General features: G+C 28.1%; 1 protein-coding gene across 8 annotated transcripts; it reads right to left on the bottom strand.

Annotated features, from left to right (window-relative positions):
• Nucleotides 1–1,787: 1,787 nt before the first annotated feature.
• On the bottom strand, nt 1,788–23,087 carry LOC118064874 (uncharacterized). 8 transcript variants are annotated; one of them, XR_004690104.1, is made up of 6 exons: nt 22,629–23,087; nt 21,397–22,242; nt 21,281–21,287; nt 20,913–20,954; nt 19,467–20,835; nt 19,034–19,387 (listed from the first exon to the last, which is right to left on the bottom strand). XR_004690104.1 is itself a non-coding variant. In XM_035079786.1 (3 exons), exon 3 carries the CDS (start codon nt 2,718–2,720, stop codon nt 1,824–1,826), a length of 897 nt encoding a protein of 298 aa, XP_034935677.1. In that variant the 5' UTR covers nt 2,721–4,284; nt 22,629–22,767; nt 22,823–23,087; the 3' UTR covers nt 1,788–1,823. The 8 variants fall into 8 exon arrangements, 4 of the variants coding, with proteins under 4 accessions (XP_034935677.1, XP_034935676.1, XP_034935678.1 ...); XR_004690103.1 differs by having other exon boundaries at nt 21,397–22,229; XR_004690106.1 differs by having other exon boundaries at nt 20,913–20,967; nt 21,397–23,087.
• Between the last annotated feature and the right edge of the window lie 419 nt (nt 23,088–23,506).

Here is a 23,506-nt window from a genome sequence, read left to right as displayed (position 1 = left end):
GTACGTTCTCAACGCAATGTTGAAGAACAATGTTTAACTCCAGAAAAAAAATCCGCAGTCGTAAGTTTATTCGAAGAATGGATGGTGAACAAAATCCAAAAAACATTTATTGCCCAACATACATCTGGACCAAACATTAATAAATATTTTAAGGGAGCAATAACAGCTGCTTATAAAAAATTGGGATATTTACCAAAAAAAAAAAAATTTCCAACTAAGACAAAAAATAAAGAGAACCCGGATGGAACAGTGAAAGATTATAATAAAAAAGTTAAAGATCATGATGCAGATGAAGTAGATGGTAGTGATATAAAAAAAAAAATTGATGAAGATGAAGTAGATGAAAGTGATATAGATAAAGGAAGAGGTGAAGATGAAAAAGATGACAGTAATAGACTCCTCATAGACGATAGTGTAATGAATGAAAGCGACAATGAAAAGAATGAAAATGAAGATGATTAACATAAAAAAAGATAAGATGTTCAAGCATTACCAAAGTTTCTGTGTTCAAAATAAAAATATATGATATTTAAAATATAAAATGTACGTATCTGCTATTAAAATATAAAATGTATGTACCTGCTATGAAATAGATAAAAATGTAATAATAATTCTGTTCAAATAATTTTATCCTACGGGGTTAAAAGTAAAGTTGTTTACCACAATTTAATTATTGGCTACTTTTACTTTATTCAATACATTAATGAAAATTCATTTTTTCCACGTGTTGAAGTTAAGAAGCTCTATTTCTTAGAGCTAAAGATATTACCTATCAGTAATAGGTACTTTAAATATTATGAACTAGCTATATAAGAATCTATAAGAGCAATCAATGTAAGAATTTATAAGAACTTATCGGAAAATAGTATTTAGATATCCATCACTCAGGTTTGTAAGAATCTATAAGTGGAGATGGCATCAGAACTTATAAGAATGTATTTGTAAAAAATGTACTGCGTCATCTCCTTTAGATTTATATGAATCTATGAGAGCAATTTTTGTTAGAATTTATAAGAACCTATTAGTAATAGGTAGTTCAAATATTATAAACTAGCTATATAAGAATCTGTAAGAGCAACCATTGTAAGAATTTATAAGAACTCATTTATAATGTTATCTAATAATTTTTTACTTAGGTTATTTAAAATTTGTAAGAGTAGTTGTCATTAGTGTTCATATCAATTTATTATTTTTTTTCCATTTTTTCCGTCAGTTTTGGAAGAATCTTTGGGAGTGTACATCGTTATATTCTTTGCGGAGTTATCCGAAAGTAATTACGAGAAACTAATTTTCTAAGTTTATGAAATCGTATAAGAGTAGTGGTCATCTGAATTTATAGGAATTAATGAGTAGTTACTGTTTTTAATTCTTTTGCCTATATATAGGCCTATATATTGCCTATAGGCAATATATTCACCTCAGTAGCCAGCCTTGACGTAAGAATTCCCGTCAGACTTACGTTCATTTGCTTTCTGGCTTAGTCAGATTGCTATCTCTTCCTTACATTTAATTGTTCTGACGGTTATCTGATAACCGTGACATTCGTCTGCTTCAGAAAAACATCAGATCCATACGTAAATGACAAACCCTAGCTGTTATACGTAAGTCTGTTGTCAGTCTTATGTTGATTTGGCTACTTAGGCATTTCAGTTTATTCTTGATATTTCTGTTGAACAACGAAGTGTACTCGTCAGGATAGTTTTCTTTCATTAGTAGTTATTGTGCTTTATTGATAATAAACAGATTGTTAATACGTTACGTTTTTATTTATTTATTTATTTATTTATATATCGCATAATACGTATACTTTCTTTAATATTTGTCTATTGAACTTCGATAGAATTCGGTTCAAGACATACGTATTCATCGTATGTATTTTCATTTGTTGAATCAAGTTTCTGTACTTTAATATATACAACTTTACTTTTGACGTCACTTATGGGCACGACTTCGGTCTTATTATTCTCTTTTTCTATTTTAAATATATGATTTAGTCTATCGTATGGTTTTAATTGAAAGGTTACAACACTTAAATAAGTTTTATTATGTTCTAAATGGAAATTCATTATTCTTCCAATGATATTTTCTCCAAAATATACAACAGTGTTATCCGTCTTTTTTGTTTCCGTTTCCACAAAACGTTCAAATAATGTACCTTTATATATACACCGAGTGTACGATGTGTTGTCATTGCCATGTGATTTTCGTCGTATAGTATTTATTAACAATGCTCCATCACCGCTCCTCATGAAATTAGATGAAACTTCTTTTCTCTTATTTATTATTTCTTTACAAAAATTCCATGCATCATTGTCTGGTGCAATGGATATACTATCTTGTAAATTATTTCGTCTCAACATTCGATTAGCTATTTGACTTAAAACACCTTTTGGACCAGTAATATCTTGTTTCATATGGAAGATGTTGCTTTCAAAAGGATAGGCGGATGTGACCCAAAGTGGACCATTCTGACGAACACTTTCCGGCATGTGCGATAGTGAATGCATGTTGAAAGTCATAAAAGCTTGGCCATATGCCTTTTCACAATCATCTAAAAAACTTAAAAGATCAAGTTCACACTGCAATAATTCGTCTTCTGTAATTTTTGTTGATAGTAATGTATAAACTGATTTTACTAACATTTTATATGATTTTAATTGTTCTTCTGGTAAAATATCTGTCAAACAAGGTATACTATGAACAATAACCATGATCTCCATTCGGTTGCTTTCCAAGCTTTTTCTCTTGATAACACGCGTGGTACTCTATGAATTTCATTTGGTGGTTTTATTTGTAATAGTCGATTATTTATTATCTGTCTACCAGCTGTATTAAAGTAATTCGTATCCCAATATTCCCATAGCTGTTTCGTTACACCTAAAAGAACTCCGTGCATATAATCATGAGGAAATCCCCAAATGCAATCAAACCCAGACAGTGATGATAGTATACTCGGCCCCTTTACACCTTTCCAAGTAAATTTGGCATTTTTCTTGGTCACTGATAGTTGTGTAATCATTTTTTGTTTTTTTATAACGTCTGTCAAGAATTTATTATGAGTTCTTAAAATAATGTCATCCTTCGTCAATACATATCTCACTGCACGTTCAATGTATGTACCTTTCATGTAGCACCAGCTACAACCAAAATAACCATCAAATTGTGTTCTATTTTGGAGAATCGGACGAGCAACTGAATCGATCGGGAAACTAAATACTTTAAATAAATAAGTTACAGTGTATTTAGGTTTCACTACAATCTCAATTCCTTTTTCCATCAAATCTTGAATTTGATAAATGAAATTTTCCAAATATAAATTCATAAAATCAGGAATCGGTTCTGTTTTTGTATACCATAACGCTGCGAGAAATATATACTTAAACCTTAACTCTTTTGGAATTTCGTTGATGATACATTGGATTGGCCAGAAACTGTGGCGACCACTCTCAAATTGTGGTGATCCATCTATGTTAACGTTTAAGGTCAATACTATTTTTCCTTTTTTTCCATAGATTTAATATAACTATCATTGATGTATCTTTCACTATCTTGTATATCACAGAAAACATTTTTACTTTGATTTTTTTTTTGAACCTTCAAATAATCATCTATGATATCCCGGTTGGATTTTTTTTCTAAGAAATTTTGTAGTTGATACTTTAAATCAATTGTCATGAAATAATTACTTTCTTTCAAACTAATTGTATATTCATTAGAACACTTATCACATGTTGCTGCTGTAACTTTCTTTAACTCTGATTTTGGAAGGGATTCAGTGAGTAAAACATTACATGAAGTACAATAGAAAGAATAAACAATAGTTTTTTCTGGTGGATTAAAATATTTCTTCATAAAGTACTTGGACGTATTTAAATTTTTAAAAGCCGGACCAGCCAACAGTTGTATCATATTAAGTATTACTTGTTGAACTTCATCTGAAAGATTGTATTTGACTGTAATAGTTGTCACCATATTGAAAACTTCCCAAATTGAAATTTTAGAGGCTTCAAACATTATCGTATCAAGAAAATCATTCAAATCTGTATCATCTTTGTCATCAGCTGGCTGTGAAAAGTCTTCATCTTCGCTATCTTCATAATCTTTGTCCGATTCTTCATCAATTTGCAAATTTAGAGAATGTTCCATTTCAAAATTATCATTTATATATTCTTCACAATTCGAAGTATATTCCGGATTCTCAGGATTATAAGAATCCGATAGATGAACCGTGTACTGTTCTTCCGTAGTCATTATTACTTGACATAGGATCTTGATATTCTTGACCTGTAACATGCAATTCATTGAAAAATTTGAGTGCGAAATATAAACTAACAAAAAATACATCGAAAAGTAATTGAAAAGAAAACAATTATTTTTATTAACATATAATTTAGAATTTTGATGCATGAAATTTTCATAAATACGATCTTACTGAACATATCCAAAAGAAATATATTTTCACAATTGAGCAAAAATTTGGAAATTTTAAATATTTATCATGAAACATACTATTAATGTGTATTTATAAAATAATAGGTATACCTATTATTTATAGATGCTTATATCATTACTACTAAATACACATTGATTCGTTAATCCGGTAAAATAATCAGATCTATTGCTTCCAATGCAATCATATGGAAAAATAATATCAGTAGATGATTATATAAAGACATTTATATGACATTTTAGAAGTATAAGATTTATGCTTATTATATTTTTTATCGTATGGGAATATTTTCTATAAGTTTTTGTAATCAGGAACGTATAATTATCTAATTATAACTGTTACCATACTATAGTGTTATTAGCTCTTTAAATTTCATACTTACAATCTGATTGAATCATTTTTACGATTTTTATTTAATCAGGCAAATAAATTTCATTCATTACTAGGAATAAATATATTTAGAAATATATCATTTACCAATCAGTTCTTATAAAATCTTATACGATATATTTTTATAGCGAATTAGAAGATCAATTGATATAATTATAATGCTTATAATCCAAATTATAAGTATTTTTTGTCCAAAAGTTCTTATAAGATATTGTTCCATGTACTCATAGAATCTTACAAAACTGGGTAATAGAATTATCCATATTATTTACCAATAATTTGTTATTGAAACTTTTAACGTAATTCTGATCCATTCTCAAAAAAAAACTTATACAATCAAATAAGAATTTTTTTACAATTTATAAGAAAAATAAGAATATATTGGATCAATCGCAAAGACAAAAAGTATGTAGGTGTATTAAATAATAATAATAAATCACATGTATTAAGTGGCAAGAAACTTTTTCTGATTGTATGCATACATGTGTATTTGTCAAAATAAATTGAATGAATTTAATAATTTTTCATAAGCACTTACTGAATATTTTCAATTCTATCACTTAAGATATAATGTGCTTTTGTAAAACTACTATAATTATACAAATATCCACTATAATTATAAAAATTATAATTTTTATGACTTTTAAATAAAATAGAATATCTCTTATTGAATATTACTCTGTTTATTAGTTTTCATATATTAGTAATCAAATTAATGTATATTTCTAGTGGAACACTCCAAATGAAATTGAAATATTGAACATAAGTTGTTAAAATTTTTTTGCTAGAGAGAATCATTTTATTAGAATTTAAACAATTTTAAAACATTGTTTTTACAGAATATTAAATAAATTCTAACTATGAATGTTTTTATACCTTGTTTACGACGTTTTTGCCAGCAATATAAAGTGCTTGGATTAACAATTGCATTTGCAATACCCTGAGCCAATGAACTTTTGTAACTACCTCGTTGTTTTTGATGTGACATTTTAAGAATGCTTATCCAATTTATGTTAATGAACAAATTACACTTGACTATAATATTAATGAAAATAATTTAATAGTAAAATTTTGTACTATCACTTGAAATAATGTATGTTGAGCAGTATCACTAAAACAGATGAAAAAATTTGTACTAGCTTTTACGAAGCTTCCATTAAAACTGTGGGTGCATAGTTGTCACTTAGAAACTGTTGAACGAATATTCTTCTTTCCGAGGACCAGAGAAGAGGGACTGGTATAGAAGTTCAGTCCTGGATTAAAAATCGGGACCAAGTTTGGGTCAACAGGTATACTTTTACCCATATAAAGGTTCGGTCAATACGTGTAAAAGGCCTGTCTGTAAGCGCCCATTTACGTTGGATCTTTAGATTTGTCTATTCTGTCTGCAAGGACACACGTACCTTAATTTTATGTATCGGATACATATACCTGTGTCTCGTTGTGTCCCCAAATTAGTTTCGCTTAGACAGCTGTACTAGCGATGGTACTGATGATTCTGAAGGTGATATAACTTGAGGCTATATCCGGATACCCTGCAGAAATAGTATATTTTTTTGACAGTGCAAATATTTTATAACACAATTTTATAAATTGTGATGAAGCTGAATTAATATAGGCCATCTACTTTTATTATCAATAATTTCAGAATCATTGTTACTTATTTTAATACTATCACAGATCATATATCGCCAACATGAATATTACTGTACAAATTATGTCTTTATAAATTAATTATTACTTTATAAAGTAATAATTTTAGATGTTTTTGTCACTTTTTGTTTCTATGTTTTTAAAATGAATCCATTTAAATGTGGTACCAACAAGTTCAATCAGTTTTATAATTATTATCATTTATTTATAAATTACTGTGATACTTATAAGCCTGAGTGATGAATATATGAATACTCTTTTCCAATAAGTTCTTATAGATTCTGACAATATTTATTCTCATAGTCTCTTATAAAGCTAGTTGATGAATTTTTGGATACCATTTGCCCATAATTTCCTATAGATTCTTACAAAACTGAGTGAGAAAATTAAATATTTTATTTACCAATTAATTCTTATAAATTCTAATAGAGTTCACGATTATAAACTTTTCAAAGTTGAACTAGAAAATTTAAATTATTATTTTCCCATAACTTCTTACCGAATTCCTTTGCATTTGTCTTATTAATTTTTACAAATTCTCATACATGTAGATGAGAATTTTTTAACTTTTATAAATTATAATTTATACTTATGTCGTTTTTTGCTCTTCTGATAGACCCAACAATTTTCTATTTATTCTTATAAATTATTTATTGGCATCTATTGGATATTATCGGTTTATTTTATTAGGTAATATAGGTGATAATTATCAACTACATTACCAACATTTATTTTAGTCTTTACTTTATCTTTATTCTTCTTCATTATCCAATCCGATGAGCCTGCTTCAACAATTAAACTTTCATATAAATAAGAACATTTTAAATCATTATCAGAAGGAAAATCAAAACCATACAAATCAGAATCAACGTTCTCGTTCATTAAAAGATAACCTTTTAGAGGTCATCTAGTCAGTATTTTGAAAAAAATCTTTTTGAAATAAGAAATACTTAAAGCGCACCCCTTCTAATAAAGAGCAACAGGACATAAACAAGAACCACCAAAGGGGGAGACTACGTTTCCGTGGCGCCACGGAAATCGTACTCATATCGGTAATTGGAATAATCTTGCAGCGCTACCTTACGTTTGTTCATGGAAGCTGTTAGGATACCGGAGGTTGTGAGGAAGTTGCTATTTACGATCTTGATGTCACTATAAATATAATTTTATTAATGGTCTTTAAGTATTTCACAATCACAAAAAAAGATAATTATGTAACGAGCAATTTTCAGAGGATGACGATGAGATGCTGGGTGGTGATGATTCCTGGTGGCGTGAAAAAGTCCTGTCGTCACTTCTGGAAGCTGGGCCTGAAGAATCACTGCCAAAGAGACGAGATCACAGAATGAGATAACCAACGTAGTGTTCGCTAAGATTGTTGTGAGGATGAACTGTCCACTGTCATGAAACACGGTTTCACTCTGAAGGTGAACAGACCATAGAACTGAACAATGCAACAAGTTATCACTAACCCCAACGTGGAGTCTTGTGCACTAAGCGATGACACACACGGTGTGTCCCTAGGCTTTATATCAAGGACCACGTAATTTCACCAAAGAACGAAAAAGAATACAGAGATATTCTTCACACTGTGGGTGATTAAAGAAAAGGTTCCCGGAAAGAAATTCAGAAGATGAGTAAAAGTCGCGACGCGCGGAAAGAAGAAAAGGAACTGAACTGAAAGTGTCGAAGGATCAGACAGAACTGACTGGGTCCTGAGAAAAAGGAGAGGGGTGATAAGAAAAAAAGGGAAGGCCTGGTCTTTTGTTTAGGACTCTGGGTTTTTTGGTGTTGAGAACATGGAAAGTTCTTCACACATCTGGCAGGAGGAAAATTCCACCCGTTGGTGACCACATGTTTGCAGGCTGTGGAAGGCTTAAGTGTAAACATGGGAAATCACCGCCATAAAAAAGTTTAGGCGCGCAGGTACACGTGTGCGTGAGGAACCATGAGAACGCTCATGCTTCCCATTTTTTATTTTTTGTGAGGAGAGATTATAAAAAAAAATGAATGAGGTTATTCTTACCAAATTTCAAACAGAAGCTATGAACGTCATGAGTCCTATAGGACGGTTTTGTACTGTGTATTATCTCCATGTTTTCTACTGCGTAATTACTATTGAGTACAGTCGTTCTTGTTATTATTTGCATTAAAAAGTTTCATAAATTGTTTTTCACACTGATAAAGATTTATCTTAATAACAAACATAAAATACTAATTTTATAGAATATATTACTGTTCATACTGTGGATTATTTAATGTAATTTGATGTAATGGCAGAGAACAATACAAAGTGGGCATATGTCTATTTTGACACCACAAAAAAGAGAGAAAAAGTGCCCGTGACAAATATAATGAAATTTAATGCTGACAATTACAATAGCACACAACAATATCATATAAATATTGATGGGGTTACCCATAAAGGGGTAATTTTACTCGTAGCAGATATGTAAGACAGTTATTTTTTTTATAGATCAAGATTGCATATTTAAAAAAGGAATTTTATAATTATACATTAATTTTGGCTAACCTATTATAAAAATTGTATAGATTATAATATAATATTTTTAAATATTTTATAAATTGTTTTGCCGTGCAGATACTGAGGAGGAATTAAACAAGGCTATCAAAGGAAAAAAAAGATTTTCGATTCCACCTTCCAATATAGTTAGAAGCGCCTCAGAGCTGAGTGACTTAGAACATTCTTCTGCGGCTAATAAAAATAAAAGTGCTAGTACTTCAGGAATTAACAATAAAGGTAAAAGTGCTTCCACTTCAGTAATTAGGGATAAAAATCAAAGGGTCTCTACTTCAGAAGCTAAAAAAAAAGATAGAGAAGCTCAAACTTCAGAAACTAAAAATAAGGGTAAAAGTGCTTCTACATCAGAAGCCAATAATAATAATAAGAAAGGAAAAAAAACCTTTTGAAGATTGAATCTAGGAAGGTAAATGCATTTAAATTGTTGTATTCCTTTTTTATTTTTAAACTTGTTAATCAAATAATTTATTTATCCGGCTAAATGTATCATTTGATTTACGTTACAGCGGAAAAATTTTGATAAACCACTATCAAGTACAGATGCGAAAAAAAAACCATAGTTCTGAAACGTCATATTATAGATCAATTAAATAATGACCAAGTAGAAAAAGATATACAACAAGAGAATGCTGTAGCTGTAAGTATTTTTTATCAGAGCTTTTTTTATAACTTTTTAATTCATTTAACATGTTTTACAACATGTATACCAAAGACAATCAAATTGTTAGCTAGTAAATCAGACGTACGTTTAATATAAACAGATACATATTTGTGTGTTTATACACAAATTATGATATGGAGAAAAAAAAACTTTTGCCTCACAGATATGTCAGATGATCACTGATAATCATCAAGTTACATCCGGTCTCATGTTATATCACGGTTATAACGCATATATAAAATTATATTATCATTAGAATGATAATAGAATTCGAATTCATGACAGATTTATAGTAATTTTTTTGAAAAGAAAAAACATCATTAATATAACATATATATAATAATATGCTTGTTTTTATTTTGAAAATTAAAAATAGAAATATAGAAATTTAATTGATAAAAATCAACAAAAAAGGAAAATTACATTCGATTTTTTTATTCACTTACTCTTTAATTTGCTTACACACACTAGTGTGTTTCATTAATTAATAATAATTTTCATTGTAAAGTTGAATGATAGAATCATAAATATTATTATGTCCTTATATAATCTTAGAGCTGGCTAGTAAATCCATAAATATTTATAAATGAGATTTTTTTGGATTTTATAATATAGTTTCTTATACCACCTGGTAGATTTAGGCAAAAAAAAATAAATGTTATTTGACAATAAGTATTTTAGAATCTAGTAGTAGCCTATGCTTTCATAGAATCTTACAAAATTTTGTGGTAGAATTATTTATAATTTTATATAATAATAATAATTTTCTTTAACAATAATAATATCTAATTATAGGTATATCTATAATTCATTGATAAGTACTTGTAATATCACAAAGAGTTGAGGGTTTTATGAAATTTGACGAAATTAAGCGATAATATTATGAGTAATTTTCATCAAAAATTTTTTAAAGAATCTTATATCGAATAATTCTACAAAACAGTTTATAAATGTATATTACAAGATATATCCTATCAAATCCTATAAGTAGATATTCGCAAATTTTTATTTCTACTACAATATAAATGTCTGGTATCTATCTGTGCGCACTAATCTCCGTAACAGCTGAACCAATTGCAATAAAACATTACAGACATAGGGGGGAGTGTGTAAGAAAGAATATAGGCTATTTTTTTTCAAATATCGATTGTTTATAACAAATCAAATTTAAACACGGAATATTTTCAATGAATTTGAGCTTTTTTTAACGTGATATTATTTTTTTAACTAAATTAAAGACACCGATTATAATAAGTGAATTTACACTAACTTCGGTTGTCAGTGATACTAAAATTTGTTATAAACAATTGAATATGACCAATTTTTAAAAATGAATTTTAGCAAACTTCTAATAATAATGACAATAAAATTTAGTATGAACGATTAAGACCAAAGTTCAACTAATAGTTCAGTCAATTAAATCTCGAAAAGGCTGATTTTTGAACTAATTTTAGTATTTTTGTCAATGTTTCTAGGTCCGAAGTAGCATTTTTTACAAGACAAAAGTTGTTATTAAATGCTTTTTATTGATTAATGATATTAAAAATATCAACTGCAGTTCAATGGGCTGTTATGGTAGAGGAACAAGAACAATCGCTAAAACCTGTGCATCTGAGAGAGAACATTGATGGAAACATTATAATTAATTTATTTATAATGATTCCTTGATAAACTGTGCAATTCGCACATTTAATTCTACATTTTGCGAATGTATTTAATTTAATAATTTTTTCCTATTTTTGATCCCAAAAATAGGAAATACTAAACAAAAGACTTTAAAAAATTAGTTTGTTTATACGTAACATCTACTTCTTTAATAAAAATTAGATAATCTCGAGAACTATTGATCACAGAGATCTGAGACTAGTTTCATTTAACTCTCTAAAAAAATCTCTACAAATCTTATGCATCATGCCTCGAGATATTTAATTAAGAATACATGAAAAAAGCTCATTTTTTATAAACAAAAATGCCTACTCACGTTTTTGTTTACAAATAAAAGTAAGCTCTTTTCCTTACTAAAAACCGGCTAGAAAGTAAAATTCATTTATACTACAATTAGCTTAATGTTTTTATCTCAATTTACAGGACTATAAGAAATTAGTGTCTTTTAAGTAATCGTAAATAAAAATCGTAAAAGTAGTGATAAGAATATAATTTGCAGTAGAACCTTGTATTAGATTGAACGGTCTTTTATTTTTATAATGATCGAATTTGTTCTCACGGTTAAGTATTATTTTTCACAGTAAAAAAGTATAATTGCGAACGAAATCGCGGGTACAAGCTAGTCATTTTTATAGTTTTACTGACCAGTTTTATCAGATTACATAAGAATATATTCTATTGGAATATGTGAGAACTGATTGAGTAATAATATTTCAATAAGTTCTTATAATTCAATTCAATATGTTCTTACAATAATTATATAGCTAAGCTTAAAGTGAAATCAAGGAATGAGAAACTTTTTTATTGTAAGCAATTAATAAATAGTAATTAAAGTAAATTCAAAGTGTACGCATAAAAAATTTCTTTGGATTTTATCCTTATTAATTTTTTATGCATAATTTATTATAAGAAAATTCGTACATACATCTTGATAATATTAGATAAGAGAATTATAAAAGTTTACTAATAACTTCTTGTATGATCTGATAACATTCCTGGTTAAATATTTCGATTGAAACCAGTGGAATTCAATTGAATCTAATAGACCTAGAATTGGATTTAATCGGATCGAACAAAAATCTGCCCAATTTGGAAAGAATTGGAATATATTGAAGTAAATTGAAAACATGTCTCTACAGGATTTTTTAGATAATTTTTATTTCATTTCGAATTAAAAATAAATAATATTCAATCGAATAAAAACTTAGATAAAAATAATGTCTGAAAAATATTTTAATTAGATCTTATAGGATGATCCGATTGAGTTTTAATCAGATTTCCTATAGAAATCAAAAGAGATTCTAACAGGATCCAATTGAAATAATGTATCCATTCCTATACTGTTCGAGATATTTTTTAACTATAAATTAGAGTTATCAATCTCTAAACATATTAAAGACTCCCAACATTTAAAAAAAATATTAAAATAATTATTAAATAATAATTTATTGTAAAAAATTGATTTTCCTGACTACGTTCTTATTTCTAACAGAAAGCTGTTCATTTCTAATGGAAGCTAATAGAGATTCTGATGAAATTCAATTAAAACATAAAATTTGAGTTGTCTTTTTTTTAAGTTTACTTTTTCAATTGAAAATTTTCCAATTGAAATCAAAAAAAAAATTACCTGTAGAACTCGGTAGAAACATGTTTCCAACTCACTCCAAAACTAATCAGATATTATGATATTTTTAAATAATATCCTTAATAGACGTACACGCAGAGAAATGTATAGTAAAAATTACCCTGAATTTTATAGTAATTTGGTGACACTGCAGGGTGAGGGTGAAAATTACTGTGCATATTCTAAAAATTACCATACTGCATAGTAATTTTTAGGGTAAAATTAGGGTAAAAATTACTATGCAGTATGGTAATTTTTAGAATGTGCACAGCAATTTTTACAATGTGTATAGTAATTTTTACCCTCACCCTGTAGTGTCACCAAATTACTATAAAATTCAGGATAATTTTTACTATACATTTCTCTGCGTGTATATGAAAATATATTTTATAAGTTTCTATAAAATTTCATTAAGAATGAAAAGCTATTTTTCGTCATACCCGCGCGGAAAGTTCACTTCTCCATTGGAGAGGGGTTGAACTTTCCACGCAGGTATGACGAAAAATCATATTCAGCCCTAAAGAGGGCACTATGACTAGCTTAAACCACGTGTTTACCACCCTCGCCTTCGGCTCGGGTTGTAATTTTACACGTGGTTTGAGCTAGACTACTATTCCTTACTAGGTGGGAAACGTACTATTTATCTATGGTAGTAAATGTAAAGTAGTGACCCAGAAATAGTAAAATGAAGTGATAATATTGAATACCATGAATGCATTTATATATAATAGTCATAATTTTAATGAAGTCGAATAACCATTAATGCTGGATGGTTTATATTAGAAAAATATCACGTATAAAAAAATTTTAGATATAAATTAAAGTGTGTCATATACTTTAATTATATTTGATGAGTTTTCATTATGATACAATTTTATACTCACGAAATGACACATACTCGAGTACTCAAGTAAAAAAATTTAAAAAAACGGTATCTTTCTGAATACTTTAGAGAAAACTTGAAGATACCTTTCTCTCATATTCCCACCAAAGTTAACCTTTGTTCTCCTATTTTCGAAAAAGTCCGCCATCTTTTTAACGTAAAAACAGGAGAAAAATGTGAACTTTTGGAGGAAATATTGAAAAAAAAAATTGTAAGTATACCACGCGAACACAATAGGATGTCTTTTAAAAATAATAATTTAATGAAAAAAACTTTTCTATGTTTCAAAAAACATGAAAAGTCAGTTTTATTAATGAGTAATCAAAGAATTTGAATTTTTTTGTAAGAATTTTTTTTTCAATAAATTATTATTTTTCAGGAGTCCTAATGCTTTTACTTATCAATGAATAGTGTAGCTGTCAGTTGGACAATTGATTTGTTGAAAAGCTGCAACTATTTTTTTAACGGAACATGGCTTCCAATTATAGCTTTCTGTGATAAAAAAATTAATTACAAATCTTCATTGCATATAGCCCGGACTAGTCTTTATTCCTCTTTAAATTTCCTCAAAATTATACCCATTATATATCGATCTCCGATACGTTGTTATTGAGTCATTAAATAACTTTCTATGTGGTCACAAACTCTAATCACCCAATTTCCACGTCAAAACACTGACTATAGGTGTTTACTATCCTCGGTAATATTACACTTGGGTAAAAATGCCTTATTTTGTGCCATATTTAAGAAAACATTTGCATTGTATATCCCCATGCATTCTTATAAAATTGAATTACAGAGACTAACTAATAGGGGAGAGTGGGGTAATTGCGAACACCTAAGGAAGAACTGAAATAAAACAAAAGTAGTTAAAGTTATGAATGTTATTTATTATTGAAAGTTTACTTGAATCAATAAAGCTTAAGATCTCATAGTCAACATGGATGAATCTTTAATAAAAAATCAAATATTTATAAATAAACAAAACATTGGTTTCCAGGATTACCCCACAGCACGTGGGGTAATTACGGATAGTGTGAAATCTATCATTATTTAAATCACAGATAAATCCTTTTGATGAACTTTCACTGATCGTAGAGTTTTCGTAAGCCCTAGAGATTACATTCGTTACATTTTATCCAATCGTCATTGAGAGGATCTTCATGCTTTTCGTCACAATGTTAGATACCTATTCCATTTTACTCAAAAATTACGTAAAATTGTTGAAAAATAATGAAGTCAACATATTTTGTACATCGAGCGTGTTATCACTTTACTACGGTTTGTCAGGCTTTGCATTCGGGATTGACTTCCGATTGCATCACTGGAAATATGTTTCCACCCCTTCTAACATAGCTAAACATGGATGTCTGCGATTACCCCGCGTCCGTGTTTACCCCACTCTCCCCTATATTGTTCACCGAGTGAACAATGTATAATATTCTGACGTAGGTGTAGAACTGTCACGGCGGCGAACACCCAGATCTACCTTATAAGGATGGTTTACTTCGCTCCAGTAGTCCAAATATTATTTTTATTCATTTCATCATAAAAAGTTAAAACTTTGTTTCCTTTTTAAGGTTACAATTATGATGTTTTCTGTTTTGCTAAGAAAGACAGCATCACACCAAAAACAGCCCTAACGGACTTCACAAAAATACGCGCCAAGTATGAATAACGAAGACGATAATCATCGTTCATCAAGTGCGATCTCTATAAAACTTCTTTATGTGAACAACTACAAAAATGCATGAAATCATTGCAGCCAAGTATTTGAACATAAAGATTAATTATATTTAATAAAATAAAATAGAAATGTTTTTTAATTTTCGTTAAATTATTATGTAATTTTTTACATAAATTAAAGACAAACTCTTTATAATGAGATAAAAAAAAATTCAATACATGAAGAAAGTTGACAGCCTTATTACGTTTTAAAATTTTGAAAATAGAAAAAAAAATTGAATTAAAAACAAAATTTCTCTTTTTTTATAAAAATTTATTTAAACACAATTAACTTGGCGTGGCTCTTACAGCTGTAGATAAAACTATAATTGATTAGATGGTTCATATAATCGATAGCCACGCCAAGTTAGTTGTGTTTAAATAAATTTTTATAAAAAAAGAGAAATTTTGTGTGATTTCACGATTTTTTGTACAACAAATGGAATATATATTATTCGACTCCGTTACTACGACATGGAATTTTAGAACAGACATCACTATCTGTGTATAGATTGTACAGTACCAGACATAAATGCTGTTCACTTTTTTAAGGGTTCTACAGGCGATTTTCCTATACCGTCCTATAGAAAATCACACAGCATTTATGTCCGGTACTGTATAATAGTCTTCAGTCTGGTAGTATTTAACTATCAACTCAATAAAAAAAAAATTGTTATCTTTTACCGATCTTGAGATATAAACAAAATTATTGATTGAAGGACATGAATTAGTTTTCAAAAAACGTAAAACGATTTTTTTTAAAACGTAAAACCATCGGTAATACATTCTATGTATTACCTATCAACTTAAAATGTACATAAATATTTGTCGTTTTCGATACCGAAAAACTCGGTCGGCATAATACGGACACGGCATAATGACAGCGCGGAATGTACGATCGATCGTCGCGCATAACATCCACGCAGGTTCAGAATTAGAAGCGGCACCTTAAATTTTTCGGCATATTAGATTTTTGCGCCTTTTCTGATTTTAACTTATGAAATCTAAAAAGTAATAAGTGAGGAGATGTAAGTAAAACAATTAGTGCAATAATTCATATGAGCACATAAATTTTAGTTCTATTCTTTAAATTTTTCCTCCTCTCTTTTTCTTCAATTTAGTAGGATACAATTTCTCTTCTATTGCATTCCCACCATCAACTTTTTTCATGAGAATTTCCTACAAATAAAAGAAAAGAAATACTTATTATGTTCAATTTTTAATTATTGTGATGAAATGCAAAAAATAGATTAGCTACCTTACTTATCATTTATGAGTCACTTAATTTTCGTTAAACATTATAAAATAAATAACAATCTCTGGACTTTGTACACTTTGGTTTTCTTTAGGGGGAAATTGACCGTTCAGAATGAAGTCGTAAGTAGACAGAAGATTCATGCTGCATTCACATGAGAGTGAATCAAAAGTCAACAGAATAACTATTTGAATTCTTCTGTAAATCTATATTTAGAATTTTCCCAAAAACTTAATTCAAATAAAAAGTAATTTTGAAAAAAATTATTAATAATTTTAACACAATTTTAACTGTTGCGTCTTTAATGCCTTATACTATTGTACTGGAGCGACATTTGTACCAGAATTATACTGTCCTGAACATTTTGGTCATATAACATTTGTGCCCCTTTCGAAATGTGCTAGCAGTAAATTTACAATGTTGGTGGAGTAGAAACAGTTTCAACCGTTCATTGTGTTTATTTATTCAATGATCCTCTAGTACATGTATTTATTGGATATAAAGTATATTCATTATGATTAGTAGAATATTCATTGATTATTTTTTTTATATTTTTTTATTTATTTACCAAAAAAAGTATATTTTTAAATTTATCTGTACCTCAAAATTATAAAAAATTCAAAAACACATGAAAACATGATTTTAAATCTACTTAATTTTCTCCTAATATTTTTAATAATTTGTCAAACCCTTTTCTTTTCTTTTCCAACTTCTCTTCTTCTTCTTTTTTTCTTTTTGATGTGTAATATCTGGAAAAAGACATTGAACTATAAAATGACAATGTTCATTTGGTTGTACTTTACTTCATTGTTATTGCAATAAAATAACCTTTACATTTTGTTTCGCAGCTTGAGATTTTTCCCTCACCAGCGCTAAAAGAACATTTATTGAAAGATGGTTGTTTTATTTAAGTAATAGGTACACGGTATATCCCCAAATTGATACACTCCCCAAAACTTTATTACTTTTTATTAATTTTTTATACCAAAAAAAATTTACATTCATAATTTGGCGCCTCAGTAATTCTTTCGTTTTTTACCAACATAATATTTTCCATAGTCATGCAGCAACTTCATGGTAGTACCAACTTTATAAAAAAAAATCGTACTTTTAAGGAAAAAGATTCTTTTTACTTAAAATGTGGTCCAAGGGGCGTGGCCAATTTTTTTTTTGCAAATAAATGATTTTCAGGACACAATAGTAATTGCAATTTATTGTCGTAGCTAATCAATGGGGTTTTCAAAGATTTTTTAATAAAGTTTATGTCATCATTGCAGAGAAATTAGAAATTTAAAGGAGCGTAACCTCAAAAGTGCTAATTTGAGCGGAATAGAGACACGGTAGTGCCTTCGTCACTGCTATTCATACTTGGCGCTCGAGACACTACTAAAATAAACGTGTCTCTTGATATGTCTGCGCTTATAAACAGACGATTTCTCGTTATTCAATTCAGGATAGAATACGTCGCTTTGTTGACTAATAATGGAGACAGAATTCTAATTCCAAAATTCTAAAATATGATTTTCCTCGAGGAAAATATTATTTTCTAGTAAAGTCTTCTAAAAATTCACATAATGTATTTTTATAGACTCATAATAAGCTAGATTATAAAAACCTCGGGGAAAATTTTTCTTATATGACCGTATATGAAACATATAAGATCATATATCTTCCACATACGATCCACATAAGGTTATATACAATTATATAAGAAAATTTTTCTCGGGAATATAATTATTAATTTTTGATTAATTTTTGTAGAAATATTAAAGATTCACAAAATGGAGTTTAATAAGTAACATAGTTAGCTATAATGTAATAATACTTACTCTCTGAAATCAAATCAGGGAATAGTTACAGGTTACCAGTGAATATTGACTGATGCTTATAGTGCCAATCATATGACTGAGAAACAGTCAAAATCTACTTAACAAACCAGTAATTTATAAAAATACTGAAATACAAATTAAAAATACTGAATTAAACAGTTATTATTATACTGATTAAATCAGTAAATTCATTTATATATTTTATATGAATTTAGTAAAAATTTTAATGCATTAATGATTTTAGTTAAATTCGCAAAAAAAGAGTATCAAAAAAATGAAGTTTTCAATATTTCTTTGTTGGAAATTTTAAAAATTTATTTTAATATTTATTATGAGTATACATATATTATCAAACTTTCTATGTTTTATTAATCTTAATCAGTATTAATATTAATATTCTTCATATTAACATGAAGAGAAGCAACTACATTATGAGGCTTTATGTCCATTTTATAAATATATACGGCCATGAAATTATAAAAATGGTCCAACTTATGAGGAAATTCCACATGTAGCACATAAAAGAGTTTAAAAAGAATATCGAAGGCAGTTATCAAATCTGCATTGTCAGGGATCTCAATAATCCATTCGTCTCCCTGGATAAAAATATGACGAAGACCTTGACCATTTACCATAATCATGTATGGCTGAACATTTTCAGTTGCTTTATTTCTAATATCAGCCACATAATTTGATATATTAATATTTTCCTAGAAATAATGAATCTTGGTGAGCATGGAAAGTAATTGAAGTGTTAAAATTAGATACAATATTTACTCAAGAACTTACTGATATGATTCGTAGTAAATAAGGGTTCGGAAAATCTACACCAGGTGTATTATCTTCTTCATTATCTGTTTCCTCAAGAGCCTAATATTTAAAAAAATCGAGATCGTTCCATATTGAAATAATAAAAATAAATATAGCGAAATAGTAATTTGTAACTTTAGATGAAAATATTTATTGCTCCAAAACTCACTCTCTTTTTTCCCTTTCCTTTAATTCTATTACTAATAATAGAATGCTCTGTTAAAAATTTCAATACGCACCATTTTCTATAATTTTGGATTTTTTAAATAGTTCAGATGAAAATTGTTCAGCATAAGCGATAATTCGCTTTGTATAAAATGTTGGGAATTTTAATGAAAAATTGTTTGCTGAATCTTTGAACATTTTTTGAACGACAATCAGATGATTAGAAAGACCATTTAGAGAACCAGGAACACGTTCATTGCACATATAACAATTTAAGTTCACCATGATGGATAATAATATCAACTGAATTTCTAAATACCGGTGGGAATTCTGCACGGAGAGAAAAATCATATAATTTTTGTAGAGAAAATTTCAGAAAAATTACCATGCTCTCTTATAATGCGTGCGCGATCGACGACCAAAGTAAAAAGTATTTTACGATCATGTAAATATTATTAAATTGAAACGTAAATATTATCAAATTGAAACATAAAGAGTATTAGTCATGGCTTCATAAAAATTGTTGTGCTGGCATGGTAAAATTTAATGTGCTGTATTAGAAAACTTCCTTATCGATTTAGTAAAATTTCTAAGTATGCTTAACAATATTTATATATCAATGTATTAATTTCTCTACAGCTTATTATTTATTTTTGATTCAAAAAAAGGCTGTAACGTAAAAAATTAATAATGTTTTTTTGATTTAGGGAAATTAAGGAATCGCGGTTGAATTTGATAATGATAAAACACTTTTATGAATTATTAAATATATCTTTATTTTAATTAAAACCAATTTTTGAGAATAAATTTCGCACCATTAGATGCTCTTACAAGATTCGTAATCTTAAAGCTAAATAGGTCATCCAAATTTAGTACATCCCACGTATACTGATCGTTGTACAATCGATAACATTCAGTTTTTTCGTAGAGGAATGTACTTATTAATTTTTTAACAATAAGACATACTTTAATATTGCTACAAACTATAATATTATCTACTTTGTAAAAAATAGGAGCATCTTTATGGCACTTGGAGAACTGTTTCTAATTGTCTATCTTTTTCAGTGCTGAGTATAAGTCTGCTGAGTAAATTTCTTAAGGTTTTCTTCAAGCATCCATTATCTCGATAATATTTTAAAACACTTTTGCCATCAGCTGAATTTAATAAAAGTTGGTATATAGGCTGTAAAAAAAATTTTTAAATATAAATTATTTGTCCTTTGTTCAAATAGTTATTGATCATAAGTTAATGACACTCACGTTGTTGATAATTTCTGGACGTTCAAAATGCCCTTGTAAATCCTGTAAGATAAAACTATCTAAAAATTGAGAAAGAACACAATTGACTAGTAATTGAAAAAAATGACAACGGTTAAAAACACTGGAAAATGACTACTTTACTACAAAAACCATCATCTTTTGATCACTTATAATTAACGAAAGAAAAATTTTTCAATTTTAATAAATAAATCCACTATTTCACTAACACTGTTAACACTTTTGCACTTTACAAAAATTGAGTTTGAACAAAAACTGATTCGATATTTTTAATTGTTGTCATTTTTTCGACAAGAAAAGGCTTAGAAGTTGTGTTGTGGGAGTTAGACTATTTAGTATGAACTACTTACCATTTTACTGTAAATAAAAAATAATACCAAAATCAGTTAATTATTTAAGAAATGAATAATAGATATTATGAATGTTAAATATTAGTTGTTATTAAAGTTTGTGAAAGATTACTTACGTCGTTACAAAATGACGCACTTTTATGTGTCACTGTATAATGTATCACTCTCTATTGATAACACAGTCAATTACGCACTGAGGAACAATAAACGTATTCAAACCTGCTTCGAAAAACTTCGAAGATGCCCGATCTTTTCCGACCTTCGATTCTTTCTTATGTTAATAGCAGAATGCACGTTGTTTTAACTTAATAGTAGAATATTTCGAAAACTATGAATCCGAGATCTAGACATAATGCGTACAATTTTTAGAAAATCGCTTTACGAACAAAATGACCCCTTATAGGCTTCTCTACGATTAATAGTTAATGAGATATCATTTTTTTTGTTTAAAATAATTCTCATGCTCAACAGCGTTGATACCTTCTTTCTCTTTCTTTCTTTCTACTATTAGCAGATAGCATTTGAAAAATTATAAGACAGCATGGTAAAATATATTAGTTCGTCTAGGACTCTATGGCAGCTTAAATAGTAATTTTTGTAAGAAAAACAATCAAAAAATATTTTTCTGTCGGGAATGGAACTTTTTACTGTGCTGTTTTACAAATTTTACAAAGCTGAATTTTAAGAAAGAATATTTTATCCTTTAAATTTTCTATGATTAATTATAATTTTTATATTTTTGCCGTACAAAATTGACTATGTTCGGCTTTCACACGTCGATTGTAGTGCTGAGCACAGTAATTTTTCTATGAATTTTCTCTCCGTGTGGAAATTCTATTTAATTGAAATACGTTATTTGAAGAAGTTTTTAATTAATTTTGTTCAACACATGTAAATCACTTATTGATTAATGATCAATAATCAATGGAATTTTCTGCCATTTCTCCACCTGAAGCAATAAACTGTTTATTATATAAATCGATATATTGAAGCAATTCAAAGATTTTTTTTAATCGAAAGCGTGCTATTTCATCTAATTTGTTCCATGAAAAATACTTGAATTCAAAAATTATAGAGGTTAAATAAAGATAGGAATCAAGATTTGTAAGTACAAAATATTTTGTACTACACAGTGAAAAAAATCAATTAGACTTATATCATACAATTTCTAGAAAACAAAGAGTATTCAGAGACAAAAATTAATGAGAAATATGAAAGATTGTGAGTAAGATCTTGGTAAAAATAAAAATGGATTTATTCAAAAAACAGTGACCAACTGGTAATTATTTACCCACAAAATAAAAACAGCAATTAAATAATAACATAATTTACTTTCGTAGCTATATACCTTATAAAATATTTAATGTTTCTTCATCTGCGATATACCCTTTTAATTTATTCAGCAAGTCACCAGTTGACAAATCACAAAAATCAATGTCCATGGTAATATAAAAAATATAATTGTCAATAATTTTAAATTTAATTCTCTAAAACAAAAAAAATGTTAAAACAATAAAGAATAAAAATGTTGTAATTATTTACTGTATACTGAATCAATGCATTGACATGAAAATCGATTTATTTTTATTTGACATCAAAACCTAACCTATACTTCAATCGATTTGTATCATATTATTCTTAATACATTAACAATGTTATAAGTCAGATAAATCCCCAACTAGACAATTAATTTATTACGTTCAGTATACACTGTAAATTAATTCTTCTCACTATATAGTATAAATAACCAAATATTTAAATAAAGTAGAACTAAGAAAAGAGTAGTTTGGTCGGAAAACTTCGGCTGTATCCCCACTCTATTCACAGTGACTAAAGTCCCGTCTGCAGAATTACTACTTTTATAAATGAATTATTCCGCCAGCGCGCGTTTCAAAAAACTGTAATAGTAAAAGTTTAATTAAATTTACATATAAAAATATATTTTGATGAATTTATTGATAGACGTATGTTGAAGAAAGGAGTAGTTTTAAATTATTAATTTTTTTTTAATTATTATAAACATTTTATCTATATTATTAGACTCTAATAAAATACCATAAACACGAATGTCGTTGTGTTCATTTCATATAATTTTTTTTTCTTCGACTAAATAATTCTTTCATGAACTATGACAGCAATAAATATTAACTAAATAATATATACTTTAATACAATGAGATATATTTAAGTTTATAAATTGTTTCTCGAAATTTACAAGCTTCTAATC

This window comes from Chelonus insularis, unplaced genomic scaffold, assembly GCF_013357705.1.
Source record: "Chelonus insularis isolate UGA/USDA-ARS -01 unplaced genomic scaffold, ASM1335770v1 contig_25_pilon, whole genome shotgun sequence".
In the NCBI taxonomy this organism is placed as follows: Eukaryota; Metazoa; Arthropoda; class Insecta; order Hymenoptera; family Braconidae; genus Chelonus; species Chelonus insularis.
Note: the sequence above shows the minus strand (reverse complement) of the source record. Positions and strands in the feature narration are given on the sequence as shown.

Coding starts and splice junctions, on each gene's coding strand:
- LOC118064874 (XM_035079784.1), bottom strand. CDS start 2,720: ATGGAGATCATGGTTATTGTTCATAGTATACCTTGTTTGACAGATATT.